The sequence below is a fragment of the Morone saxatilis genome, unplaced genomic scaffold, assembly GCF_004916995.1.
Source record: "Morone saxatilis isolate NCDOM2014 unplaced genomic scaffold, NCSU_SB_2.0 Contig17, whole genome shotgun sequence".
NCBI classification, from domain to species: Eukaryota; Metazoa; Chordata; class Actinopteri; family Moronidae; genus Morone; species Morone saxatilis.
The window spans coordinates 27,725,728-27,742,011 of NW_023339729.1; the positions used below are offsets into that span (position 1 = coordinate 27,725,728).

The window sequence follows — 16,284 nt, forward strand, 5'->3', positions numbered from 1 at the left end:
TTGGGGTCCATGTTGAATTTCTTCTTTCCATTTGAGAACCGTTTGCTCTTCTCTAAGGTCTTGCTGCAGGAAAACCAACATTGAAGAAATATATTTTAGGAATAATTGTAATGTATATATTAAATTGCTATACATTTGAGTACAAACAAATAAACTATATGAAACAGGGTAGCAACAAAGAGCCCTGCCCCCCTTTTCAAGTTAGCCCCTGTACCACTAGCCACAGCCAAGTAATGTATTTTCCCATTGATGACTTTATTCTTTATTTGATCAGTCTAATGAAAAGCTGCAACATGATACTGAGGTTTACATTTTTATGTACTGTGAGCATAGCATAACATAGCAGCTCGTTATTTAAACCTAGATAAAAAACAAACAAACAAACAAAACAATCTCCAGTGTTCCTTGTCTCTCTGTTTTCCGTGTTCCTTGTGTGTGTGTGTGTGTGTGCATGTGTGTGTGTATGGGTGTGTTGTGGGCACGGCTACCTCTCCAAGGAACCTGGCTAATCTCCAAACCTGGTCACTATCAACTCATCATTTGATAGGCCAGGCAGAAAGGTGGGATTGTTGACAAATTTGTATAATGTATAGTTACATTATATAAAATGAAATAAAATGACATTTCTTGAACTATTCATTTAAAATGCTCTGAGAGTAAATACATGGAGAACTATTTTTTGTGGAAGAGCAGTATTAAAAATTTTCGGAAAGCAACTGTGAAACTGAAATGTGCTAGACATTGAAAACATCAGTAGGAGTGTTTAGTGGGAGTTCTAGTTTAGTGGATCTATAAAAAGGACAACCGGTTTGTGGGGTACTGTGGGGTTTTTCCCCACATTAAAACTCACTTTTCCTCTGCAGATTCGAAGCTGAGTATTTCCGCCATGACGTTGTCTATCTCCATCTTTAACTTCTGGGCAGAGCAAAATAAAATAAAAGTCTTTAATATTTGTTTTCTCAACATTAAGAGCAGGACAAGTCACTTCTCCCAGTAAAGATACAAAATCAATAAATTAAAACAGCATTTATTTTCGAGTGTCTGACAAAGTGTGTGTATTTACCTGGATATCATCCAGAAGGTCTTTCTTATGGGTCTTAATGTTCTCAATCTCCATCTTCTCATCTGCTGTAAAATCTGAAGAAACTACAAAAATGGGAAGAAAAAGGTTAACATTTAATAATCAGCCCATGCAACTTTTTATGACATCAGGATATTAGGTCAGAAAAATGACGTAATCTGTGATGGCCTAATCAACTATTGTAGGCTTCCTGTGAGATATCAGCCGATTTGTGGAAAAACACTTGAGCCCTGTGTGATTCCACTCACCTTCTTTCTGTTCTACTGTTGATTTAAATAAATCTACACATCAGTGTGTCATATATTTGGTTTAACCGCAGCACAAGGAAGATAGGTTTCTTTGGAAGATGCAAAGACAGGTGGTGTGGGTTTTCACATGTCACCGCAAAATATATCCATAAATAGTTTTCTTGAAAAGACACAAGCATGCAAATATAGGGAAAAATATTCATACACAGCTACCAGGCTTGGTGGAGGCCTCTTTATCAAGTTATTTAACTCTGCCAACCACCATCCCCTTCCACTCTCATCTGAGAAGCTCAGTGGCATACAGAAGTGGTGAACAGTATGACTTATGAAAAATTTACAGTCATACTAAGAAAATGTTTCATCTAGGCTTTGTGGTTGCTTAATAAATTATGTTTGAAACTTGGTAGGTAACTTATAATGTGTTTATGAATAACCACATGTGCTCTTTGATTATCATCAAATTAAACATTCAGGTTCTATTATCATCAGTCCGATGTGGTCATTGCATTACAGGAGTGTATAACCCTAAAAGAAACCTAAAAAAAAGCTCTGATATCAGAATATACCACTATCATTAAAGTCATTCTTTTGAATGTGTCAAAAAGATACGACCAAAATAAGACTTAAAGGAAACAAGTCGTCTTAACAGTCACATCAGTATCTCTGTGAGGCTCTACTTTGGCACAGCAGTGCTTTGAGCCAAATATCAGCATGCTAACATGTTCACAGTAGCAATGATAACATGCTGATGCTAAGCAGGTATAATGTTTACCATGCTAGCTTAGCATGTTAGCATGCTGACATTAGCTATTTAAAACTAAACATGGCTTACCGAAGCATTCGCTTTGCAGGTATTTATTCATAAAAAAGTATTGGAAAAAAAATAATTTTGACCTGGTGATGGCACTAGATGAAAACAAAAGGGATCCCCAAAGTTTTTACAAATCCATCCTAAGGCAGACATGATAAATGTCATGACAATCCATTTAGTAATTGGTGAGACATTTCTCTCAAGACCACAAATGTCAGCCTCATGGTGGCACTAGATGAAAGTCAGGGACAACTATGGATCTCTGTTCCAAATTTTGTGCCAATCCATCTAGTAGATGTTGAGATATTTCAATGGAAATCCATCCAATATTTGTCAAGATAAATAAATATAAACAAATAAAAAACAAATATGTAAACCTGCCGGTGGCACTAGAGTGTGAGTCAGATTTGTCTAGATTTGACATTGTTCCCCTTAAAAATGCAAATTTTTTTTCACAAAATTCTAAATTTCCTCTCAGTGTATGTATGTACCACTGTAATGTGTATGTCTCTTATGATGCTTTTTTTTTCAACAACAATACATTAATTGTTTGTGCTCCAGGTTGGCTCTTCAGTCAACTTTCACCAGCACATTAACCAGAGTCACTCTTAAAATTGCCATAAAAACCATACATACAAATCATACATAAAAATGTCATAGCTATGTGGTGCGTGTTCCTACTAGAGCAGGGGATTTGAGGAAAAAGGTTGCAAATTACATTCTTACAACTTTATTCTACTTTTCTGCAAAGAGTTACTGCATACAGGAAAGAGCCTCAGGCAAAGTTAGATGGCTGATTTTAACTTCAGCAAGCAGAGAGCGGTTCCCACAAGACAAAAACAGAAGTAATATAAGTGTCTTTCTCATCAGCATAGAGTTTTTTTTGGTAGGCTACCAGTGAAACTAGACCTGAGAGTATGAGCTCTATAGCGCCTCCCTCACACAGAGGCCAACATGTAAGTAAATGAAACAACCCTTGTAGAATATAAAGACAACAAAAACAACATGGTAACTACTAACGCTTCCTGTAGAGATGAGTGAATCCGGTTAATGATCTGAACACAGAACTTCCACATCCCCACCCTTCCTTCACACATCTTGTGCAACAAAGCTGTCAGGCATATGTCATCTAACTCTTCACTCTACATGATTCAGATTTTGGTTTTAATCTGAAAAATAATTGTGGATGTACAGTAAATAGCTTGGCACCATGACTTTAATGGTGGATTGTTTAAAGATAGTTTAAAGAACTTCTGTTTTTATATTATTATCAGTGCATCATATGTGGTCCTGTGAGTTCTCTTCCTCATTTCAGCTGAGATCCACACTGTGCATCGTTTCACCACACGGTTCAGATGGGGAAAAGCGGTATACCAAGAACCATGCAACAAAATATTTAAGAAACGCCTGTACAGTGATACAATGGAAATAATGAAATTCATTTTTAATGTATTTTTTATCACAGCTGTTTCTAAACAACAAAGTTGACAGTGTGAGGAAATGGAAGTAGTTATACCGAACAGCTGGGACATTATTTAATATAAAAGTTACTTATTTTACTTACTGTTTCTTTTCTGAACACTAGTGTGTTGGTAACTACAAATTAAGGCTCTAATAGTATAGATATCATTAACATTTCCAGATAGTTAAATACCTCATATTTTTAGGAATTAATTAAAAGACAAGTGTATGCAGATAAAGAGCACAATGCCCTATTCCACATCTTAAAATGTGACATAATAAATTATAGACCGTATAACCAAAATAACAACAATTCCAACAAATATTATACATTGTTTGTGGATATTTTTACATATAAATCAAATATGAAATATAACAACCAGCTATAAAAAGAGAGAAGTGGCAAAACAGGTCTTACCCATTTGGCAATCAGTCATTTATATCCAAGAACAAAGAAAATAAATTGGCAACGCCAAAAGAGTTACATATACTCAGGTCTAGATATGAAGATATGCTGACTACTGCAGCATATAGTGCAGTAACACTTGAATGAAGAAGATGTTGTTTTTTAACCCCACCTCTTCCCCATCCATCACAATGTCAAACGTCAGCAAGACAGAAAGAATGAAAAGTAGATCTTTTTTCAAAATAAAACCCAGACTGAATGGATTCGTCCTTGAAGTGAAGCAATAAAGGAGGGTTCTTTTTAAAATTATTATTATTATTTTTAAGGGCTGAAGGACATCTAAACATTGACAGGAGAACTTGTGTTTTATTGAAATGTGACTGACAATAAGTTTAGAACCAATTTTAAACTGCAGGTCCAACAGAGACTTCTAAAAAAGAGGAGGCACCATTTCACCATGAAAAAAACAATAATTACACAGCTTAGTTATTTGCTTTTGTGGCTTGAATATGACACTTTGTAGACCTGAGACTTCCTGCAATATCAGTAGTGCATCTGCTATTAGATAGTGGAAGTGACAGAGAGTGTTCTGAAAATTGGTTGAACAATACAACTTGGTTGCAAAAGACAGTTCAGGCCAGGAAGTGAATTTTGAAATTTCCAGATGGTGAGGAAGGCGTTGAACCCTTGACACAAAGGAACACTGCTGTTGATATAACAATGCTAATAAAAAGCGGTCATTTGGTGCTCTATGATAAAAATTGCAATTTAGTCTCCACTATTATTTTATTTTGAAGATCATCTTCCTGTCTTATTGTGGTGTACTAAGTCAGTCTGACTTGACAGTTGAAAACCTCAGTTTGCCAGGGTGGTTTTGCACGCAGCATCCTGAACAGTATCTGACTGTTAACGGTTGTTGGTGGTTACTGAAACTGATGTTGAACATCTGAAATGTATAACATATTAAGACAACCTATATAAAACCTAATATTGGTAATCTTACAACACAATTAGGACACAAGGATTAAAAAGGATGAGACTATACACTGTGTTTAGTCATTACTGGAACAAGGACATTCGACGAGTTTCTCATGGTTGATGTAATACATTAGCTGCCTAAAAACTAAAACATGTTCCTACTTATGGAAGATTGAAGTAAATTGTCAATGTGAAAATTGAACTAACAAGTTCTCTGCAGTACATGAGCTCTGGACATGATGGTGGATCGATGATAAAAACAATGCAGAAGTGCCATCTAGTGGAAACAAAAGAAAATCACAAGTATAGTTGTCCATAGTGTATAATCATGAGTGTGTTTGTGTATTGCTATGGCTTATTCTCCATTTATTTATTTCTCACTTTACAAATTAAAATAAAACTTAAACTGTGTAAACTAAATTTAAACTAAACCATGAATGTGTGTGATCGTGTGTGTGTGTGTGTGTGTGTGTGTGTCTGTGTTACTATATTTTTTTGTATTAGTTTTTGCATCACCTTATTTTCCATTCATTTCCATTTTATATTACTTTACAAATCAAAATGTAACTACAAATACATGTGTGTGAGTGTGTGTGTGTGTGTGTGTGTCTGTGTGTCTGTGTCTGTGTGTGTATGCATGTTTGCATGTTTGCAAGTGGAAAAGAGGAAGTTTTAAATAAAGCCCAGTGGCATTGTTACTGCATGTTCCCCCTTTCAAAACTCTCCACTGCCATTTCACAGCTCTTTTTACCCATTACAATGGCGTCTTTTTCCACATCAATAATCACATGTGTATTTTATACCATTTGAACACTGCTTGCATAAGTTTTGTTGTTTAGAAGAAGAAAAAAACAACCGGAAGGTTTGCGCAAAAATGAAGGAAGAGAGACTGAAAAAGAAAAAAAACAGCAAAGGGAGGAGAGTGAGGGAGGTGTGTAACAATTTCCTGTAGTTGCATGCTGATCTGCGTCTTTGAACCTTCCTCTTCGAGTCTGTTTCTGTCAGAGTGAAGAGCACAGACGAAGCGGAGCGGAACAGGATGCAGGCTATCAAATGTGTGGTCGTGGGAGATGGGTACGCCATTATTTTACTTTACCTACATTGTTTTAACTTAAGTGCCTCAAGTTACTGAATCAAGACATGTTAACCCAGCTGATGCATGATGGGGACTTTTGGCCCTAGGTAGGGTTAATGTGGGGTTATTTGATAGAAATGTCAAAGATTTTCAAATGTCCTGAACAGGCTTGAGTGACAGTTTGATCAACTTCCGCAGTGATGTGGCTGTTTGATATGGCGTTTATTTAAAAAATGTGAGTCTACTGTACTCTTAAACTTGTTGAAGAGCACAGTCTGTCCGTGTTACTTGTGAGTCTTTAGGCGTGTGTTTGACAGCGCTGATACAGAGTGAGGGTGCTGGACGTACAGGCCACAACATGCAGGAAAATGCTGCAAGCTCAGAGCACAGACTGCTTAATGTAGATGAAAATCCAAGAAATGCCAAAAAGAGTGGCTCATAAGACACAGAAAAGAAAAAAAACAGACAAGAAAAGAAACAGAAGGACACATAAAGGCAAGTATTTTGTTCAAGTTGGGCATTTTCAAGTCTTCAGTTTTAGAAAAGCTGATGAATTTATTCAGTTTAAATGATTAATTGCACTCTCTCAGAATAAGTTTGGACAATGTGTCTTCTACCAAATGACCAAATGAGAAAAAAACAACTTCTATACACTTCTTACCCTTGAAGTTCGGGCAAAAGGGCTGGCTGTCATGATGGGGGAAATTGTGAAGCGGAAGTGCTGTAGTTGCTGCAAGAGTTCAGTAAAGTTACGTAAAATGACACATTTACAGGTAGTACACAGCAACTGTAGCTCCATTTCCTTGCTTGTGTTGAGCTTCCTGGTGTGTGCTAAAAGGGACACTGTGAATCAAAACTGCAGAGTGAAGAAGTGGGGAGACTGAAGTTTGTAAATGCCTGAGACAGTTTGTGAAGTTTTGCTTTATTATAGCACACTACATTTAAATCTATGACGGTGACTGACTTTGGTGACTTTCAGCTATGATTTGGAGGTGTACACACTCAAAAATGAGATTGGAGCCTGGAGCAGGGAGCAGGGAGCAGGGAGGGGTGGAGGAGGGGAGGTAGTGTGATACTGTTATAGAGCCACAAACTCTGCAAAGGGAGAAGGGAGGTTAAGGTGGATGAATGTGAACATCCTCATGCCATGGATTTTTATTTATTTACTTATTTAATAACAGCATCTGTCATGGCTACTGTCCAGAATTTGATGCAGAGTGTGGCCATACTCTCTTTTTTTCTCTGAAAACACAATACAAAGGCAAGCAGAGAACATAAATACTGCATGAAGTAATGTGAGGAATGTGAAGAAAATCATCTGTGGACAACTTAGAGACCTGCACAGTTCTATACCTGTGAACACCTGGTCAATCGCTGCAGAAAGTACTGATATGTTGTTTTTTTTGCTAATCTGCGAAAAGTGTGGAATACCCCTGTTGATATGTCTGAAAGATGCTTTTCAGATACTCCAAACAGCACGTCTGAGTTTTGGTATACTGTCCTTATGACAGCTGAGAAGCTGTTGAAGCTAGTGGTGGTGTGAGTAATTTCTGCCATGACTTTTTATTTTTTGATCCACTCAACGTCGCATCATATTGCAACCTCTGCAAAAATCCTTTGCTGCATGTAGCAGTAGTTTGAGCTTGGGGCTCCACCTGTTTTACAGAAGATGAACACTGTGCAGGTGGTGGACCTTGTGGAGTCAGTACAGTCTTTTAAAAAGAAACACAGTAGTTCCATTGTCTGTGTGATGTGTGAGCACATGTCTGTTTGTCTATGTATATGACTAAACTCAGATGTCAAAAATGGGATTTAAAGGTTCCAGTAACGGCAAGAAGAGGAAGTTGGTCTCAGGTTGAAGGGAAGTTTGCTGTCTCTCAGCAAGTCACTGTGTACATACAAGCTAAAATATTGCTCATATATAACCCTATTATAGTGTTGGCCTGTTGGATGGGTGGACAGTTTCACTAGAGTTTAGTACAAATTAAAATGTCCATCTTAATATACATTCATACAGCATTGAACATACAATTCTAAAACTTTTTAAAGGGGAGTATTCCACTAGTTGTTTACATTCAGTGGTATTTACTGAAGCACATTAGGTTTATCCTTGAGGTCTAACAAACGTATGGTGTGCATTTCCTTCCTCATAAAACATTTGGAAAGCCAGTTTTTTATTTTAAAAGTAGCTTTTTTTAAATCGAGCCTATGTTTACTTGTTTGCGGTCTTCTTCCCTGTCTTTGCTGGTGCATTGGAGCATATATTGGCGTATTACCGCATCAGTGGAATTGTGTGACAACATTGGTCGTACTGTGTAAAATCAAACAACCAAACATTACTGAAACCCACAAAACTTTACAGTATTTAAAATTCTAGTGGATTCATAACTTTCCTAAAATTCCAAATATGGCTGTCTGAATTGAAGTAAAATATGTATACAATCATGAGCAAGAATATGAATATGAATATTTTAATTCAGTGGAATGATGCAGCTGTGAAAAGCATGGAGTCGTGAGTCACTGAGTCACTCAGTGTGAAATGTCATACAGATTCTATAAAGAGAAGGAACAAGCTGATACAGTAAATATATGCTATCAGCTAATGACAGACAAAGCAGAATATTATTATTTTAACAACCTTAAAGGCTTGTTAGCGCTTAGCTCGCCAGCTGTGATTTACCAATTGGCCCTGCAAGTAGTCACTAAGCCTCTAGCACCATTTAATTCAAAATTATTTCATAATGTTTTACTTTCTGGTATGAGCAGGCTTTAAGATAAAGAGAAACATGTCTGTTTGAGGGTAAAAAACTACAGATATACTAAAAACATAACATGGAATCAAACTTGTGATTCACTGATTGACACCTGTTTTTTTTCTTTTGTTCTATTGAAGCCATTTGACTATTTACTGTGGCTTGTGCTTTTTGGGTTGAACCAATGAGAGGACAATGGGGGATGTCTCAAACAAAGATGGGAGAAATTATGAATTGTTAGTTAGTAGTCACAAGATAGTTACAAGATTTCAACCAACAGTCTAGCATGAAGAAAGAGAGAAAAATACACAGTGGAGGAAATAAATTTGAGGAAGAGAATTAGCCTAATGGGTTAAAAGTACAAAAAAAGACACAGTGAAAATAAATCTCATTTGAAGAGTTTGCCAAAGATGGTGTAAGCTGGGGACAGAAAAGTTTATGAAAAACCAGATTAAGAACAAAGGGACAGAGCGAGATCAGAGGCTGAAGACTTCTTGATAGCTCAGTTTGGCTGGTTCCTGTTTTCAGCACTAACTGATGCTTCTGAAACAGATCAGTTCCTATTTGACTCACACACAACCACAAAACACACACATGCTTGCACTTCTATACTTGTGAGAGCCTTTACTGACGTTACCACACTCTTCAACCCGTAATCCTAACGTTAACCATCACGATTACATGCCTAACCCCAACCCTTACATTTCTACTAAACCTTATTCTTAACCGTAAAACCAAGTCTGACTCCTCAAACTGCCTTTTGGAGAAGTTACGACCTGACAACATGTCCTCAAACTCAACTTCTAAAAGTCAAACTGGCCCTCACAAAGATAGAAGTACTGTCTCACTCATACACACACACACACACACACACACACACACAGCCTGTAGTTGACAGCTGGGCTGCTCATTCCACTACTGAGTCATCTTGTTCCTGAGTTGGCCTTCTTAAAAATGCCAACTTATGAAATTCAGACCCTGTATCAGTTCATACAGTCAAAAGTTGGTTTGTCAACTTCTCTTTAAAGGGTCAGTCTACCCACAGCACAGAAAGATATATTTTCTCAGTTATTTAGGGATATCTATCCATTCAGACAACTTTGTTGTATCAGAATATCCTTCGCTGCGTCTAGTTCATGGTTCTGCCGCTACTCCAGAACAATAGGGAGAGAAATTAAATTTTTGTGCTCGGCTGTGTCTGAAATAACTCTCCAAATTCCCCACAGCTGTTAGCAGTAGATTTTGGACATATTTTGGACACTTATAAAATCAATGTTGTGCCATCACTGACAAACACAGAGCCACATAGATGGATCGCATTTGATTGTGTTATTAAGTTATTAAAACTACTTTTTCATGTCATTGTGGTAATTTCTGAGGGCAATGTAAAGAACCTAATAAAATAAAACTGAAATAAAACTGAAACTATCTGCTTGGCTAAACACCAGAGGGTAATTTTAAGTACGTGTCTGTGATAGGCGTGAAGTCCCAACCCCCCAACTTACTTTATAAAGTCACACCATGTTATTGGTGTCAGGGTACAGAAACATATACTCACTACACTTTTATTGGGGTTTGTTTTAATTTGAGCTTTCAAAAAGTACATTGTGCACCCCATTTCTGAGCTGATCTCTGAAAAGGGGTTTCTAACCTAATATATTAAAAAAGAGCTTCAGCAGTGGAAAACCCCTCTGCCTTATTGCTCGATGATGACGATGCCTGAATCATGCATCACTGATAGCTGTGATTCTGAATTGACTGCTACCTCATGAGTCCACCTTTCATAAGCTTGTGCTGTTGTTGTTGTAGATATGAAAAGCAAGATAAGAAAAGTCTTCCAAAAACATTTTTTTTCTTTGTATGACAAAATACCTCAGCTCAGGGTCCACTTACTAGCCTTTTCCAGAGCTTTTCACTGCATCCTACAGTCTGCATCTGTGGATGTTTTAACTGAGAACAACCAAAGACAAACAACAACTAAAGACCATTATTCACCAGGGACATGTTACAATTCCCCCTCTTATATACATACCTATTTTTCTAACATTGTCATCTTATGCTTGTGTATAAAGTGTTGGCTTACAGTCTTTACACCCTCCAGCTTTAAAGGGCGGTGGTGGTGATGGTAGAAAATTGGGCAGAATCTGGATTTGCTAGGGCACGTCTGCTTACAGCCATTCTGTGAACAAAAGAGTGAGATTTACTTGTAATTGTAATAGCATAACATAACAGAAAATAAGCTCTTTCATATCTTGCTACTATATACAGAACAATTTGGGCCTAAATATCATCCTTATAGACAGACCACAGGTAAAACCTTTGGTCTCTTAGCTGCAGATCACCTGGTTTCATGACAGGCTCTTTCCCTGCTTTGCTATTTCTGATTCATTAGCGCAACGAAGGTTAGGCAACTCCTCATAACTTCTTATCAATCAGATTTATCCAGAATGTTTCAATGCCTTGGTGAAAACAGGGCACAAGTTTTAGTGTCGACAGGAAAAATCTTTGGAACTAAATAAGAACAGGGCCGGTTGATACTTGTTGGATCATCTCCTGCATGCAGCCGTGCGGTTTCATCACTGTGGATGTTGAGACCTCAGCGCGCTCCTGCAATGTTATTGAGACATTTGTCTGAATTATAAAATATGAATGAAGTGGAAATATCCCCAAAACAACAAATATAGATAAAAGACACTCCCTTAGTGAACCTATGTCAATTACTGTACATATGTATAAAATGTATAAAACAATTCTGTGTTTGTACAAAATAAGTATGCTGATTTTTGGTATAATAACTTCAAAGAGGTAAACTGAAAATGAATATTGTACATACTGTTGTTTAGGTTAGGTTATTATGTAGTATGGAATTGGGACAAAGCTAATGTCGGTTGATAAAGCCCTGCCTACCTGCAGTCTTTCTGCAGTCTTTTCCGTTTTCCACACTTATAGCCTGAAACATGATTTTTGTCTTCTCATAATGTCTCACTGTATGTGTTTTTTCTTGTGTGATATAGAGCTGTGGGAAAAACATGTCTTCTCATCAGCTACACAACAAATGCCTTCCCCGGGGAATACATTCCTACTGTGTGAGTATGAAACACGCAGACACGTGTGCTCTCTCTCTCTCTCTCTCTCTCTCTCTCTCTCTGAAGGTACATGAAAAACATACAGTTAATTACAGCAATATGTGATTGTGTCAGGTAAATGTGGCTTATATACACACACACACACACACACACACACATACTTCAGTACATCTGCAGATATGTAATGGTTAGCACTGACAGGTTTGGGCTGGCATAAAAACACTTTCTTGGAAAAGAAGTTGACAGGTAAACAGAGAAGCAAAAAGAAAACAAACTTTCTCCTTTAGTGCAACAATTAATGTTGCAGTGCTTGTGAGAAAGGCACTGGTTTTATATTTAATTTAATTATAGTTTATAATTAAAGTAAACTCCCTAATCAATATTATAACTTTCAAAACAAAGTTAAAAAGTGCTTTACACAGGAAGGGTTAAAACATTTCAGATCTACAAGATATAACTGAAGAATGAGACCAATAAAACAGGTAAGATAAATAATAAAATATATTTGTTATAAGTGTCCCCTTTAGTCTTTAACTGAAATTTAGGAAAACATTGCCAATTAAGTCCTTTAAGAGTAAAACAGCAGTAAAATATTAAACTCAACTCTAAACCTGACTGGTAACAAGAGAAGAGAGGCAAGAGAGGGTGATATGATAATATCTCTTTGTTAAAAGCCTCTGGCAGATAGCGTCAGATGAATATGACCAAATAAATGAGAAGGAAGCAGGATGTTGCTAAAACAGAGTTGTGTATCTCCATCAAAGTTGCAAAAGGGAACATTGATCAATGAGATGACCCAAGTCTGTACCACTGCCTTGTAGTCTTACAATCAATGGGAGGCACTCATTGCTCTTTAGTGTTGAAGCTAGTTTGTGATTGTGCATGTTGTTTTATGCGTAGCAACAAGTGCACATACAGGAAGTTCAGTAAAGTGACAAAGCTGATGATGAGACTGTAGTGTTCTTAAGTCACCACACGGGTGCAGTGCTGCTTAAATATTACAACATAGAAGATTGCAGCGGTTTTGTACAGTGGTGAAAGAAATAGCCTACTCATATACTTTTACTTAAGTAAAAGTAGCAATACCAAGTATCAATCAAAGAATAAATACTTTGAAGTAGAAGTCTGTGCTCAACTGTGAAGTGCAAGTAAAAGTCTTGAATTAAAAAGTACAAGAACAAAAATATTATCAGCAAAATGTACTTAAAGCATAAAACATAAAAGTACTCATTGGGCAGAGTAGCCCCTTGGAAAGTCTTATATTGTAATGTGTATCTTATGATTGGAATATTACTACTGTTTGCAGCAGATTGGTTGAGGTAGAGATAATTTTTACTACATTATACACTGTTGTAGTTTAATCTATAAGAATGTATCATGTGTTATAAACTGATAACATGTATGTAAAATTATAATCTGCAACATGACTTGACGATGGTTTTTAGCAAAGTCAAAAGTACAATATTTAGAAGCAAGCTATAAAGTAGCATAAAATAGAGATACTCAAGTAAAGTACCTTATAACTGTATTTCTCTTTACCTGAGTAAATGAAAAGTTACCACTGGTTATTTCCTGGTTATTTCCTTAAACACACAGATGTTTTAACAACAGAGGCCAAAGATATTATGTAGCCTATTTTTTTGGCAAACAAACACAGCAAGGGAATAAAAATGCCTGTAATCCTTACAGTCCATGGACTGCTCATTAACTGGGTAACAACTAGTACTTTACTACTTCTTTAGGTTTAATGAGCTAATTAATATGCTAAACAACATATTTTTCTGACCTCAAAGCCCTTTTTAAAGCTATATAAACAAAAGAGTTTTCAGTATTATTATTGGCCATCCCAAACTCTGCTCAGTATGCCCTAATAAACTTCCTTTCCTATGTTTTCTTTTAAAAAAAGCTTCTCTTTTCAGGTCTCGTATGACTTATGTTTGATTATGCGACCCTACCTTGATGGCATTTCTATGGCATTTATAAATCAAATGATTGATTATTTAAAGAATCAATAACATAAAAGACCAGCTCACTGACTAATTGATTGATCGCTGATCGCCCCACCCCCCTGCTCCACACAGATTTGACAACTACTCAGCTAATGTGATGGTGGACAGCAAGCCAGTCAATCTGGGCCTCTGGGATACAGCTGGACAGGAAGACTACGACAGGCTCCGCCCACTGTCCTACCCACAGACGGTATATTATCACACACACACCCACAGAGTTCATTATAAAAGATGAAATCCACTTTGTCTCCCACTGTGAAACCTGGGAGAGTTGAGATTACAACTGTCAGATCCATACACAATAACGCAGCCTGATTGAGCTACATCTCATTAAATTAAAAGGTGAGGAAGAGTAAGAAAAAGAAAAGAGGACGTTTTAGAGGAAGCTGCTTCATTTGTGAAAACCACCATTTTTAAGATAGAAAAAATATATACGGAGAAATACCTAGAAATATTGTTCACCTTATAAAGTAATGTGATTAAATACAAATATGAAATGAAACAAAACAAATCTTGTGTAATATGCAAAAATGCAATATAATACATATATTATGAATATAAAAACAATTATACTGTGACTGGCATTTGAGAAAATGAATGCAAAATCTAAGATTATTGTGTTGGTGTTATTTAGAATGTGATGTTCCTTTGGTTTAAAACAAAGGAGAAAAGAAAGTTTTAGCTTCATATTTATATACAGTAATCAGAAAAATTTATTTAAAGCAACAATTTTGTGCCACAAAAACACTTGTACCCTAACACTGACACCATTTGTCTCCGAACAGTAATATTTTGTCAACACAATGACCTAAATAAACACTGACAATATATTAGAAGTAGCTTTATTTTTCTTAAACCAAAATGCCAATACAATAAAAAGAATGACATCTCTTTACTTTATGGATTGTGCTATATAGCTTTTGTTACAGAAATGTTGCAGTATGATGCAGTCTACCATCTACCATTTTCTCTCTCTCTCATATCTAATTGTCTATCCATCTAGGATGTTTTCCTGATCTGTTTCTCCTTGGTGAGCCCAGCGTCGTATGAGAACGTTAGAGCTAAGGTGAGTCTCGTCTCTGTGGTACATCATTATGAAATTTGTATTTTCATTCATTTTATTATGGGGATGTAAAAGATACATTTACATTACAGGTAGACTACATACCGATGCAAATCGAACATTTTATAGATTTCTATTGGTATGTTAAAGGTCTTACAATCTCTGTTTGGTAGCATTGCCCCCCTTAAAGGACCAGAGTGTAGGATTCAGTGGCATCTAGTGGTAAAGTTGCAGATTGCATTTAAATACAGCTCAGCCTTCCAAGAGCATAGGAGAAACTACAGTGGCCACGAAACACACGGAAATTCAAAAATCCCATGTAGAGCCAGTGTCTGGTTTGTCTGTTCTGGGTTAGAAACATAGGTGACAAAAACACAGCATTCTTATTTTCAGGTGATTATACACTAATGAAAACATATCTATGGATATTATTCTGCCTTTCTGCTAATAGATCCTCTTAAATCATACACACTGGACCTTTAAATTAGAAGATTCCAATTCTCTTTAAGAACCCAGAATCTTAATTGTCTTTCAGACGAAATGTCAAATGGTCACATTCTAAATTTCCCCTGTGTCACTGTCTGCAGAACCACAGGCAGCCACTGGCTCCCACTAAGTTCACTTAGACAATCAATTTGCAGAGTCCTGTGATATATCATTCAAAGCTTTAAACATAGTTTAAGTAAAATTTTCTTTCTTTTTAAAATGTTTTGTTTTGTATTATTTGTAGTGTGACAGTGCAGTTGAGAAAAATACAAACACAAGGATATCCAGCAATTTAAAAAAACATGCAGTGTATAAAATGCATATTAATGCTTGAATGTAACATTTATATTGATTTATTGATTAAGTTGTATTAATGGTTCATTTTAGCCAATGTTGATAAACATGGCTTGTTCTGAGGTAACCAAAACACAACAATTCTTATATTCAGGTGATTATACACTAATGAAAACATACCTGCGATAGTTATATTCCATTTCTGCCAATACATTTTCCTAAATTTTACACACTGGGAATCAACTAATAAACAACAATTCATATTCTAATCCTGTTTATCTCTATTCAGGGTGATGAGGGGTAAATCACACAGTCCTTCAATCTCAATACATTGAAAAGAGCACCAGATTGTATGTGTAGCACTGTGAGATAAAACATTTTATGTTCAGCACACTCATATCAAGTGCTTTCTACGTTCTCCATTTCCTGCGCTACAATGATGCAAGGATGAGTAGGTCAACCACCGAGTTCAACAAAAGCCTTTCAGGAGCTTTCCAAATTCAACCTCCCACAAAACCTCTTCAATACTATAT

General features: G+C 36.5%; 2 protein-coding genes across 3 annotated transcripts in view; one reads left to right on the forward strand and one right to left on the reverse strand.

Annotated features, from left to right (window-relative positions):
* The window catches only part of cyth4b (cytohesin 4b), a 12,558-nt gene extending 8,406 nt beyond the window's left edge, over positions 1–4,152 (reverse strand). The window contains exons 1-4 of the mRNA XM_035660976.1: positions 4,020–4,152; positions 1,064–1,146; positions 851–915; positions 1–63 (exon numbers count right to left, since the gene is read on the reverse strand). Of these exons, the coding sequence (XP_035516869.1) occupies positions 1–63; positions 851–915; positions 1,064–1,146; positions 4,020–4,038 (230 nt within the window). The 5' untranslated portion in view covers positions 4,039–4,152. The remainder of the gene's footprint in view (positions 64–850; positions 916–1,063; positions 1,147–4,019) is intronic.
* Positions 4,153–5,905: 1,753 nt separating this feature from the next.
* The window catches only part of rac2 (Rac family small GTPase 2), a 14,969-nt gene continuing 4,590 nt past the window's right edge, over positions 5,906–16,284 (forward strand). The window contains exons 1-4 of one of the 2 annotated variants that reach the window (XM_035660760.1): positions 5,906–6,059; positions 11,828–11,899; positions 13,981–14,098; positions 14,912–14,974. In XM_035660760.1, coding sequence (XP_035516653.1) covers positions 6,025–6,059; positions 11,828–11,899; positions 13,981–14,098; positions 14,912–14,974 — 288 coding nt within the window. In that variant the 5' untranslated portion in view covers positions 5,906–6,024. The remainder of the gene's footprint in view (positions 6,060–11,827; positions 11,900–13,980; positions 14,099–14,911; positions 14,975–16,284) is intronic. The other variant, XM_035660759.1, reaches the window with a different exon arrangement.